The sequence below is a fragment of the Cherax quadricarinatus genome, chromosome 15, assembly GCF_038502225.1.
Source record: "Cherax quadricarinatus isolate ZL_2023a chromosome 15, ASM3850222v1, whole genome shotgun sequence".
In the NCBI taxonomy this organism is placed as follows: domain Eukaryota; kingdom Metazoa; phylum Arthropoda; class Malacostraca; order Decapoda; family Parastacidae; genus Cherax; species Cherax quadricarinatus.
This window is the reverse complement of record NC_091306.1, coordinates 11,985,324-11,998,828: the sequence shown is the minus strand read 5'-3', so window position 1 is coordinate 11,998,828 and position 13,505 is coordinate 11,985,324. Positions and strand designations below refer to the sequence as shown.

Genomic DNA, 13,505 nt, shown 5'->3' with positions numbered 1-13,505 from the left:
ATAGGGTCCAGAATAAACAAGAAAGACATTCCTGGCACTAAAATGACATTTCCTTTAGTCATTAGTCATGTCTCAAGGCCCCTCTTATATTCTTTTGCTTTCCACTTTGAATTTTTATTTTCACAAAAAATATAAGATTTACTGTTATGCAGACTACTGCATTAGTGTAAAAAATGGTATAAATATTATTGGTGCACTTGTGAAAGAATATTAGACTCACCAGTTGACGTGTATTGCACGCTTGGCACGATTTGTTTACTTTTGAAGTTTGGTAAAAATCGAACATTTCTGCTACTTTGAGCTCAATTTCAAGGCACCTTTCTTTGTAAAACCAGTCAAAATCATCTCAATTTCTCTAATATGTCTTCCATTCTATAAAATGAGACCAAGAAAACTAGAATACAACAATAAATACCATACGAAAATACACTGCAAAGTCGCTGATTTATTAAAAAAAAATGGTCAAAGTTTTTTTTTTCTCATTATGCACTGTGTGCTGCAGGATTTTTTTTAGACTGTGCACACTGACCACATAGACCCATTCTTTCATATGAAGGCCTACCAGCTTTCTCCCACTAGATTTGAGGCCGCTAGAATTTATGAGTACTAGTACGTCAAAAACCCCTACACGTAAGACGTACTAGTACGACGAAAACCCTCAAAGGGTTAAAAGGAGTACAGATCAAGGGACTTCAACCTTTCCTATTAATTTAGGTGCTTTATTGTACCTATATGTGCAGTCAAAGTTCTATTTATGTTGTCCAGGTCTGCATTTTTGCCTGCCTTGAAAGGGACTGTTAGTGTACAGCAATACTCAGAAGTGTGTCATCATTTGCTTGGCATCCCTGGTTTTGAAGGTTCTCATTATCTGTGTGGTTTTTGAAAGCAAGATTCTCCAACATTATCACTCCCAGGTCCTTCATATTAGTTTTCACTCTGTGTGGTTGGAATTTGTTTTATATTCCAATCCAGTTTTTATTTCCTCAAGTTTTCCATAGTGGAGCAATTGAAATTTGTCTTCATTGAACTTAATATTGTTTTCTGAGGCCCATTTAAAGACTTAGTAGTTAATGTCTGCTTGGGTCCTCAATGTCTGACAGTCATGCAAATTCTGGTATCATCACATAACAAAAAAAGTATCCAAAACAGTTGGGATCCTCTCCAAGATACGATACTACGTGCCGCAAAATGCCCTTCTCACACTATACCATTCACTCATTTATCCATACCTCACCTATATTTGTGCTTGGGGATCAACTGCAGCAACACACCTAAAGCCAATAATAACCCAACAAAAAGCTGCAGTAAGAATAATCACTAAATCCCATCCCTGGCAACACCCCCCCCCCACTCTTCATAGATTTAAACTTACTCCCTGTTCAGAACACCCACACTTACTACTGTTCAATCTACATATACAGGACCTTAAATTCCAATATTAACCTTGACCTAAAATGCTTTCTTGATAGTTGTGACAGGACCCACAGGCATAACACCAGACACAAACATCTCTACGACATTCCCCGTGTCTGACTAAACCTTTGCAAAAATTCAATGTATGTCAAAGGCCCTAAAATCTGGAACACCCTACTTGAAAACTCTAGAACTACAGACACATTCATCACCTTCAAAACTACCGTTAGAAAACATCTTATCTCCCTGATACACCCCATTAACTAATTACATAAAAACCACTTGGTGGTTCATACTTTCACTCATTCACCCATTTGACTATAAGCACAGAAATACGAATCTTAATCTTAAAATAATGATTCCTAACTAGTCATAAGTTTGCCTGTGATACTGCAATATATAAACTATGTTTTTTTTTTTTTTTTTTTTTTTATTATCACACTGGCCGATTCCCACCAAGGCAGGGTGGCCCGAAAAAGAAAAACTTTCACCATCATTCACTCCATCACTGTCTTGCCAGAAGGGTGCTTTACACTACAGTTTTTAAACTGCAACATTAACACCCCTCCTTCAGAGTGCAGGCACTGTACTTCCCATCTCCAGGACTCAAGTCCGGCCTGCCAGTTTCCCTGAACCCCTTCATAAATGTTACTTTGCTCACACTCCAACAGCACGTCAAGTATTAAAAACCATTTGTCTCCATTCACTCCTATCAAACACGCTCACGCATGCCTGCTGGAAGTCCAAGCCCCTCGCACACAAAACCTCCTTTACCCCCTCCCTCCAACCTTTCCTAGGCCGACCCTTACCCCGCCTTCCTTCCACTACAGACTGATACACTCTTGAAGTCACTCTGTTTCGCTCCATTCTCTCTTCATGTCCGAACCACCTCAACAACCCTTCCTCAGCCCTCTGGACAACAGTTTTGGTAATCCTGCACCTCCTCCTAACTTCCAAACTACGAATTCTCTGCATTATATTCACACCACACATTGCCCTCAGACATGACATCTCCACTGCCTCCAGCCTTCTCCTCGCTGCAACATTCATCACCCATGCTTCACACCCATATAAGAGCGTTGGTAAAACTATACTCTCACACATTCCCCTCTTTGCCTCCAAGGACAAAGTTCTTTGTCTCCACAGACTCCTAAGTGCACCACTCACCCTTTTCCCCTCGTCAATTCTATGATTCACCTCATCTTTCATAGACCCATCCGCTGACACGTCCACTCCCAAATATCTGAATACATTCACTTCCTCCATACTCTCTCCCTCCAATCTGATATCCAATCTTTCATCACCTAATCTTCTTATCCTCATAACCTTACTCTTTCCTGTATTCACTTTTAATTTTCTTCTTTTGCACACCCTACCAAATTCATCCACCAATCTCTACAACTTCTCTTCAGAATCTCCCAAGAGCACAGTGTCATCAGCAAAGAGCAACTGTGACAGCTCCCACTTTGTGTGATTCTTTATCTTTTAACTCTATGCCTCTTGTCAAGACCCTCGCATTTACTTCTCTTACAACCCCATCTATAAATATATTAAACAACCACGGTGACATCACACATCCTTGTCTAAGGCCTACTTGTACTGGGAAATAATTTCCCTCTTTCCTACATACTCTAACTTGAGCCTCACTATCCTCATAAAAACTCTTCACTGCTTTCAGTAACCTACCTCCTACACCATACACCTGCAACATCTGCCACATTGCCCCCCTATCCACCCTGTCATAAGCCTTTTCCAAATCCATAAATGCCACAAAGACCTCTTTAGCCTTATCTAAATACTGTTCTCTTATATGTTTCACTGTAAACACCTGGTCCACACACCCCCTACCTTTCCTAAAGCCTCCTTGTTCATCTGCTATCCTATTCTCCGTCTTACTCTTAATTCTTTCAATAATAACTCTACCATACACTTTACCAGGTATACTCAACAGACTTATCCCCCTATAATTTTTGCATTCTCTTTTGTCTCCTTTGCCTTTATACAAAGGAACTATGCATGCTCTCTGCCAATCCCTGGGTACCTTACCCTCTTCCATACATTTATTAAATAATTGCACCAACCACTCCAAAACTATATCCCCACCTGCTTTTAACATTTCTATCTTTATCCCATCAATCCCGGCTGCCTTACCCCCTTTCATTTTACCTACTGCCTCACGAACTTCCCCCACACTCACAACTGGCTCTTCCTCACTCCTACAAGATGTTATTCCTCCTTGCCCTATACACGAAATCACAGCTTCCCTATCTTCATCAACATTTAACAATTCCTCAAAATATTCCCTCCATCTTCCCAATACCTCTAACTCTCCATTTAATAACCCTCCTCTCCTATTTTTAACTGACAAATCCATTTGTTCTCTAGGCTTCCTTAACTTGTTAATCTCACTCCAAAACTTTTTCCTATTTTCAACAAAATTTGTTGATAACATCTCACCCACTCTCTCATTTGCTCTCTTTTTACATTGCTTCACCACTCTCTTAACCTCTCTCTTTTTCTCCATATATTCTTCCCTCCTTGCATCACTTCTACTTTGTAAAAACTTCTCATATGCTAACTTTTTCTCCCTTACTACTCTCTTTTCATCATCATTCCACCAATCGCTCCTCTTCCCTCCTGCACCCACTTTCCTGTAACCAAGTGCCAAAACAAAAGCATTCACATTGCTAAACTCACTAACTAGTATTTAGTCACTTAGTATTTAGTCAACTTACTCCATAATTTGTAATAATTTAGGGTTAAGAATTAATCTAAGTTTGCCCGAAATGCCTAGCCATGCTAGGGGTTCTAATGGCCCCCTCTGTAATTAGTATTTTATTACATGTAAACTACACAATAACCAAAATCTGTAATCTGTGGTTTACATCTCTGCCCATGTCAGATATGAGGATGAAGCACACACACCTTTTTGTTATTTATGAGGATGAAGAAAAGGAAGTGAGTACTGCACGCTGTAGAACAGAGCCTGTCTCTGTAGCTGCTTCTGACTTTACTGGTTTACTATTATTCTTTGTGTTCAGTTTGTTAGGAAGTTATGGATCCATCAAACCACTTTTTCTGCTGTGCCTTTATGGTTTTATAAACCATTTATTCACATTCCTTTATCATATATTTTGTGTGCTATTACACCATGCTGAAGGCTTTCGCAAAGTCTGTGTATACTACATCTGCATTTTGTTTGTCTTCCAGTACATCTAAGACCATGTCATAGTGATCCAGTGGCTGTGAGAGGCAGGAGCAACCTGCTATAAGTCCATGCTGCCCTGAGTTTTGCAGTTGTTGGGTATCCAAGTAGTTGGCGATTTTGCTACTTAGAACCCTTTCAAACATTTTTATGATGTGGAGCATTAGTGCTATTAGTTTGTAATTCTTGCAATTTCCTTACTGCCACCTTTGTGGAGTGGAGCTATATCCATTGTTTTCATAGACTCTGGGATAACCCCATGAAAAGGGTTTGTTGAAGTTCTTGATGAACATGGAGTTCCACGAGTCTGGGCCTGGGGCAGAGTTCATGAGCATGTCATTGATTTTTCAAAGTCCTGTGGTGTTAGGATTATATCAGAAATTCTTGAATTAATCATATTTTAAGCGTTGGTCATAAGTCATTTAGATTGTCGACCCTTAGTCTGATTAATGGCTCAATAAATGCAGAGTCATATTGGGACTATAGTATCTCACTAGTTTCTTTGCTGTCATCTGTGTAAAGTCCTTTTTCATTTAAGCAGGGTCCAATACTGGATATGGTATTTGATCTAGATTTGGCATAAGAAATATTTTTTTTTTTTCATTTCAATTTCATTTATTGCTTTAAGTTCTTACTGTGTTTCTTGGCTCCTGTATGACTCCTTAAGCTTAAATTCGAAGTAGAAGCCATTGGTATGTGTGATTGGTCAGTAATGAACTGGGTGCCTTGGTTCCATGATGGCTTGGCTGATGACAGGCTTACACCATGAGCATGTCCAGAGAAGTGTATATAAACATCTCCATGTTCATTAACCATAATACTTTTTTATAGTATGTATTGAGAAATGAGAAACCTGGTAAAAGAAGTCAACGCTATATACAGTATAGGAACATTATAGGTACCTGTGATCTGACTTAACACTATAAGCACTACAAAAGGGTACAAATATTCTTGTCGTGATTTCTAAAGATTTATTATCGTGTCTGCTTTGGTGTATACATTTTAAAAATGAAGGCAAAAATTAATACTCATTCCCAGTGAATCATAAAAAATTTTATGAATCTTCTAAACTCCCACAATACAAATTTCATGCAGGAGTACAGTATATTTAAATGTGTTGCATATGTCAAACAAATTTGCATGGATATGTATACATAATTGTACAGTAGATTGCAAAGAAATTGATAAATGTTCATTGGACTGCAAAGAAATCTGTACACTTTTAAAGTTATTCTTTTTCTAAGCTGGTATCTTTTTGTTTTTCTTTTTCTATCTTGCCTTAATCTGCAGAGTCTGAGGCAATTTGTTCAAAGTCTACCTTACTCCCCCTCTTATGGAAGAGGCTAATCTTTGAGTGATCCTAAAAAGCCTAATAATCTACCATCTCATTCTTGCAGTACCTTTATCTATGCTGCAGGTTTAAAACTATATCTTTTCCTCAGGCTGGTAATGTGGTAACAGGAGAGATGGTTGAAGAATTGATTCTCTCAGGTGCTGACATTATTAAGGTGGGAATTGGTCCCGGATCAGTGTGCACCACCAGAAAGAAGGCTGGAGTTGGATACCCTCAGTTATCGGCAGTCATTGAGTGTGCTGATGCAGCCCATGGCCTTGCTGGACACATCATATCTGTATAAGCATCTACTTCTAATACCTGTTTACTTTGTTGTACAGTACAACCTTAATAATCACTAATTCTAAACTTCAGAAACTCCCATAATCTAGAAGAATTTATAAAAAAATATTTTGTTATATTAATGTAAAATGTCTGATGTAAGTGCTATCATTTTTGAGTCTTACTGCTGCTACTTAAAATAAGAATGTGTATATATAATGTGAAAAATTCTACAATAAGGAGCTGCTCAGCTCCTAGACTTATAGATTATTAAGGATGTACAGTACTGTAGTTTTTATTTTCCATTGTAAAAGTTCATTAATTTCTTCATATTTGTTCCTTCTCCTGAACATAATAAACCATGCACAACACTCCCACCATCAAAAGATGTACGTGTATCAGCTCTTGTCATAAATGTTGTCTCTCACAACTGTTATCTTGCAAAGGCATTACAATGTATTATATTCCTGGAAGAGTTAAATCCTTAGAGGGATCTTGATTTTACATAAACTGTACTGTACATGTACTATACTGTGTGGTGCCTGAATTTAAATAGAAGCTTGTTAAATGTTTTGAATTCCTGTGGAATTGCTGATCTGTTTTTTTGTCTTATAAACATACAAGATTGAAGGTACATCTTAAACTTCTACTTACATATAGAAAATATGTATTTTTGCTTTCCCATGTGTTTCTTAGTACAGTACTGCATTTATTACTCTCCTAGTGTTTCTTTTCTGGTATGAGACAAGGCCACAAAGGCGATGGTCCTTAGAACCATCAACAAATAAAATAACTCGTGTAACAATACCCTAGCAGTATGCCATATATACAAGTAATCAGTACTAGCATCAAAAGGGTGATCAGTCCTGTGGCCATTCTTGCTCAACAGATATGTCGCTAATTCTCCCCAAAGTACTACAGTACAGTACTACATGTTGAGATTTCAACTGGAAGTTCCTACAGATTCCTGCATATATACAAGAGATGGAAAAGTTTGTGGAACAGTAAGCTCACTAGCCTGCTCTCTCAGCAGGGCAAACTTCACATGGTGAACATACATGTCAGGTGCTTGTGGTTAGTGGACCAAGACAGTCTCTCTACAACAGCAGGTAACTTCTTGTATTTGTAGTTGAGGATGAGTGAATCTTTGTGCTGTTTGTAGTTGATGATGAGTGCCTCCTTATACTGTTTGTACAGTAGTTGATGATGAGTGCCTCCTTATACTGTTTGTACAGTAGTTGATGATGAGTGCCTCCTTATACTGTTTGTACAGTAGTTGATGATGAGTGCCTCCTTATACTGTTTGTACAGTAGTTGATGATGAGTGCCTCCTTATACTGTTTGTACAGTAGTTGATGATGAGTGCCTCCTTGTACTATTTGTAGTTGAGGATGGGTGCCTCCTGGTACTATTTGTAGTGGAGGATGGGCACCTGCTGATTCTATTTGTAGTGGAGGATGGGCACCCCCTGGTACCATTTGTAGTGGAGGATGGGCACCCCCTGGTACCATTTGTAGTGGAGGATGGGTGCCTCCTTGTACTCTTTGTAGTTGAGGATGGGTGCCTCCTGGTACTATTTGTAGTGGAGGATGGGCACCCCCTGGTACTATTTATAGTGGAGGATGGGCACCTGATTCTATTTGTAGTGGAGGATGGGCACCCCCTGGTACCATTTGTAGTGGAGGATGGGTGCCTCCTGGTACCATTTGTAGTGGAGGATGGGCTCCTCCTGGTACCATTTGTAGTGGAGGATGGGTGCCTCCTGGTACCATTTGTAGTGGAGGATGGGTGCCTCCTGGTACCATTTGTAGTGGAGGATGGGTGCCTCCTAGTACCATTTGTAGTGGAGGATGGGTGCCTCCTGGTACCATTTGTAGTGGAGTATGGGTGCCTCCTGGTACCATTTGTAGTGGAGGATGGGTGCCTCCTGGTACCATTTGTAGTGGAGGATGGGTGCCTCCTGGTACCATTTGTAGTGGAGGATGGGTGCCTCCTGGTACCATTTGTAGTGGAGGATGGGCGCCTCCTAGTACCATTTGTAGTGGAGGATGGGTGCCTCCTGGTACCATTTGTAGTGGAGTATGGGTGCCTCCTGGTACCATTTGTAGTGGAGGATGGGTGCCTCCTGGTACCATTTGTAGTGGAGTATGGGTGCCTCCTGGTACCATTTGTAGTGGAGGATGGGTGCCTCCTGGTACCATTTGTAGTGGAGGATGGGCGCCTCCTGGTACCATTTGTAGTGGAGGATGGGTGCCTCCTGGTACCATTTGTAGTGGAGGATGGGGACCTCCTGGTACCATTTGTAGTGGAGGATGGGGACCTCCTGGTACCATTTGTAGTGGAGGATGGGCTCCTGGTACCATTTGTAGTGGAGGATGGGCACCTCCTGGTACCATTTGTAGTGGAGGATGGGTGCCTCCTGGTACCATTTGAAGTGGAGAATGGGTGCCTCCTGGTACCATTTCTAGTGGAGGATGGGTGCTGCCTGGTGCCACTTGTAGTGGAGGATGGGCACCTCCTGGTACCATTTGTAGTGGAGGATGGGTGCCTCCTGGTACCATTTGTAGTGGAGGATGGGTGCCTCCTGGTACCATTTGTAGTGGAGGATGGGCACCTTCGTGTACAATTTGTAGTGGAGGATGGGGGCCTCCTGGTACCATTTGTAGTGGAGGATGGGCACCTCCTGGTACCATTTGTAGTAGAGGATGGGCGCCTCCTGGTACCATTTGTAGTGGAGGATGGGCACCTCCTGGTACCATTTGTAGTGGAAGATGGGTGCCTCCTGGTACCATTTGTAGTGGAGGATGGGCACCTCCTGGTACCATTTGTAGTGGAGGATGGGCGCCTCCTGGTACCATTTGTAGTGGAGGATGGGCGCCTCCTGGTACCATTTGTAGTGGAGGATGGGCGCCTCCTGGTACCATTTGTAGTGGAGGATGGGCACCTCCTGGTACCATTTGTAGTGGAGGATGGGCACCTCCTGGTACCATATGTGGTGGCGGATGGGTGCCTCCTTGTACCATTTGTAGTGGAGGATGGTTGCCTCCTGGTACCATTTGTAGTGGAGGAATGTTATTAATTTTAGCAATTACAGATTAAGTGCTCTTCAAGGGAGATTACCGTGATGCCAGTGAAGAGTTTTTGATCCAAGGAATTGGAACTCCCCTCTTTTTTCCTTGGATTGAACATCTTTTTACCACGAATTCCCTTGAGTTTAGCACTTTCCCCTAAAAATAATTGAAGTGCTGAACCTAATAGGGTCATACAGCAGTTTTGATCCAAGGAATAAGAGGGTAAGTCTTATTTCTTTGATCAAAAGCCCTTCACTGGCATCAGGACACCTCTGAAGTGTAGTGAAGAATAATTCCCTCCTAGTAGGAAGACAGATGCGCTTGTAGTAGTAATGGTTCTGATAATGGCTTCTATTAGTTTTCTTCTACCTAAAGCTGTTTTATTTTGTTTCTTTCTTATGAAAACTTTCATTAAATGTTACGTGTGGAGCTGCAGTATATGTTGGGAACTGGATATTGACAATTCTCATCATTTACAAAGGTTTACGAAGTAAAACACCTAATTGCACTAGGTCAGCAAACAATAACAATTGTTGCATAGCAAATCTATTTTATGTACCTCATTGCCCATACTGCTCCAGCATGCAGTTCTAGCCACCATGTGTATATGCACCATTCAGCTTGTTCCCAAAAATAAAAAAAAAAATCCAAGGCAATGAGGGAATAGGTAAACACAAAGCAAAGAGATTCCTTATACAGTAGGGCCCCACTTATATGGCAGGTTAGGTTCCAGACTACTGCCAGAAAGCAGAGTGCCATTTTTTCCACTTATAAATGTATATAAATGCCAGATAACAAGTTTACACTAACATATATATTAAGTTAGCAATAGAACTAGGCATTAAAAAACAATAAGTAAAATACACACACAGTACACTCATTACCTCAAAATATTTTTAGTCTTGATGTAGGGCAAAAGATGAGTAGTACAGTGGACCCTCGGCTAATGAAGGTATCGTCTAACGATAAATTCACCCAACGAAGCATTTGAGCTTAAAAGTTTTGGCCCGGCCAACGATGAAAAACTTGACTAACTAACGTGATTCGTTCCGAACCTGTCCATCCAGCCTGAGTGCCTCAGCTGCCCTGCCATCATTGTTTACAAGCCAGGGTGGCCGGTTCCATGCATACATTCGATACATTTTGTATTATTCCATTGTTTTTGGTGCTTGTAACTGCTAAATAAGCCACCATGGGCCCAAAGAAAGCTTCTAGTGCCAACCTTGTGGTAAAAAGGGTGAGAAATACTATCGAAATACTATCGTACCACAGTCAGCTGTTGCTGCACCACTGTTAGCTGCTGCTGTACCATGGTCAGCTGCTGCTGCTGCTGCTGTACCACGGTCAGCTGCTGCTGCACCACCGTCAGCTTTTGCTACACCACCGTCATTTGTACTACTCGAAGATGTGGCGAGACTATTGTTGGTGTGGCTTAACGAGAAACAATTACTGAGAGACAATTAACCCCAGAGGGTTAGCCACCCATGATAACCCAAGAAAGTCAGTGAGTCATTGAGGACTGTCTAACTTATTTCCATTGGGGTCCTTAATCTTGTCCCCCAGGATGCGACCAACACCAGTCGACTAACACCCAGGTGAACAGGAAAAAATACCTGGAACTAGTGCTCATATTGGTGAATCTAAGGCCAGCAAAGGCTGTTTTGAGAGATTTAAGAATCGTAGTGGCATACACAGTGCGATAAGGCATGGCGAAGCTGAAAAATTCCAACTCCAACAAGTGTTCAATTGTGACGAAACAGGCCTGTTCTGGAAGAAAATGCCAAACAGGACCTACATTACTCGGGAGGAAAAGGCACTCCCAGGACACAAGCCTATGAAAGACAGGCTGACTCTCATGTTTTGTTGTAATGCTAGTGGGGATTGCAAAGTGAAGCCTTTACTCATGTATCACTCTGAAAATCCCAGAGTGTTCAAGAAAAACAGTCTCATCACTCATCAATACTCTTCAATAAAGGTGTCATTTTAACATTTATTTATATAGTTATTGTGCATGTCTCATTGTTTTCTTTGTAGGGAAATATATATTTCATGAAAAAAAAAAAAAATTTTTAATACTTTCAGATGTCTGGAATGGATTAATTGGACTTCCATTATTTCTTATGGGGAAAATTAATTCGGATAACGGTAATTTCGTCTAACGATGAGCTCTCTGGAATGGATTAATATTGTTAGCCGAGGGTCCACTGTACACCTACCATTCGACTTATGACCTGCTCGACATACGTCCACTTGACTTACGACCGTTCATCTGGCAGCTGAGCTGGGCCGGCTGATGCATACTGCTGTACAATATTTGGCGATACTTGTGGCGGCAATGCTCCATGCAGGCAGCATCAGTTTGAGTAACCCTGCCCTATCAGCAACATATACTGTATTAACTGTACTAACTGGACAGTAAATTTCACCATGGCCCCTACGGCTTATTTATCTATCACAATTCATCTAATATGGCATAATAAACAATATAAATAACATGATATACTCTAGAATGAATAAAATATGAACTTGACTGCTTTAAACTCGACATCTTGCACATGTGCTGGCATGTAGGTACACATTAAAATCATTAAGAGTGTGCTATTGGTCTCTTAAGATGCCATATTAATAATAACACAATAATAATCACTTTGAGGTGCATTAAATGTGTATAAAACATTAATACAGTGGACCCCCGGTTAACGATATTTTTTCACTCCAGAAGTATGTTCAGGTGCCAGTACTGACTGAATTTGTTCCCATAAGGAATATTGTGAAGTAGATTAGTCCATTTCAGACCCCCAAACATACACGTACAAACGCACTTACATAAATACACTTACATAATTGGTCGCATTTGGAGGTGATCGTTATGCAGGGGTCCACTGTATAGACATTTTGCTTAATTCATCTATGATTTTTCAAATTTATATAATAAACATGCTATGTAACATATAAACATACAAATTAACATAAATATGAGATGTTTTTCCAGTTGGCTTGACGGAGTGAACAAAAACCATTCGTGTCTGGGCTGGTAACAACAACAACAACAACAGCTAGTTTTATTTACAAAACTCGCAAACCTTCTACACTCTCATTCTCTCTCTCTCATTTATTCATTTAATCTTGTTTACTCACCTCTCACTCTACATTAAGACTACAGATATTTTAAGGTAAGTAATGAGTCAACATTATTATTATAGTTTAATAATATTATTATTATTAATATTAGTACATATTATTGTAATAATAATTATTATTATTATTAATTTAGGGCACTGGAGCACAAATCCACTGTGTAGCACTTTGTCTGGATTTTTTGGGTTATCCTAGGTAATTTATACTATGTATGATAACTTTACTTGTAATGTGTACCTGTGTGAGAGACAGAGATAGAGACAGACAGATACAGATTTAGAGACAGCCAAATTCAATCAGTCAGGCAGCCAACCACCCACCCAGCCGGCCGGCCAGCCTGTTAGCCAGCCAGCCAGCCGGATACGTATTACACATGTTCCAGAGTTGTTTCTGGATATAGGCTTAGGATATAGGCTGTAGTACATTCTGGCAGGATAACACTACCAGTGGTATTCTCCCATTCCACTGTGTCGATAATACTTAAAGATAACAGTAACATATGATACTGTATGAGATGTAAAAATTACAATACAGTCCACTACCATGTATACATAATATACAGTACATAAATGATTAAAATATATCAATAGTACATTATGGTAAAAATGAAATAATGATTGTACATTGCATTACAGTACTATGTAGGTAGTTTATATAGCAAAGGTTTGACATTATGCCCTGCACAGTATGTCGGCAATTTTCAAAGGTTCGACTTGCATCCATTTTGACTTACGACCAGTTGGTCAGAACCAAGCTCGGTCGTAAGTCGGATGGTACTTGTATTTACTGTAAGAAGTCAGGTGTGGTAGCCCTTCTGGCCACCTCACCCACACATAATATACTACGACACTTAGTGCCCTAAAGTGATAAAGTGCATATACAGTATGCTCATTACTTACCTTAAAATATTTGTGGTCTTAATGTAGGGCGAGAGGTGAAAAGTATTTAGTTGTAGAAAGTCGTGTGGGAGGTATGGCACCCCGCCTGGCCACCCCCACCTACTATGACATTTAAAGTACCCTAGAGCAATAAAATGCGTATACAGTGCACTCATTACTTTTTT

At 40.3% G+C, this 13,505-nt stretch overlaps 1 protein-coding gene across 2 annotated transcripts in view; it reads left to right on the top strand.

Moving 5' to 3' along the window:
* Positions 1 to 13,505, top strand: part of LOC128692090 (GMP reductase 2) — a 90,036-nt gene that overhangs the window by 61,423 nt on the left and 15,108 nt on the right. For both annotated transcript variants that reach the window (XM_070085163.1, XM_070085162.1), the window contains one exon: positions 6,061 to 6,249. In XM_070085163.1, the coding sequence (XP_069941264.1) occupies positions 6,061 to 6,249 (189 nt within the window). The remainder of the gene's footprint in view (positions 1 to 6,060; positions 6,250 to 13,505) is intronic.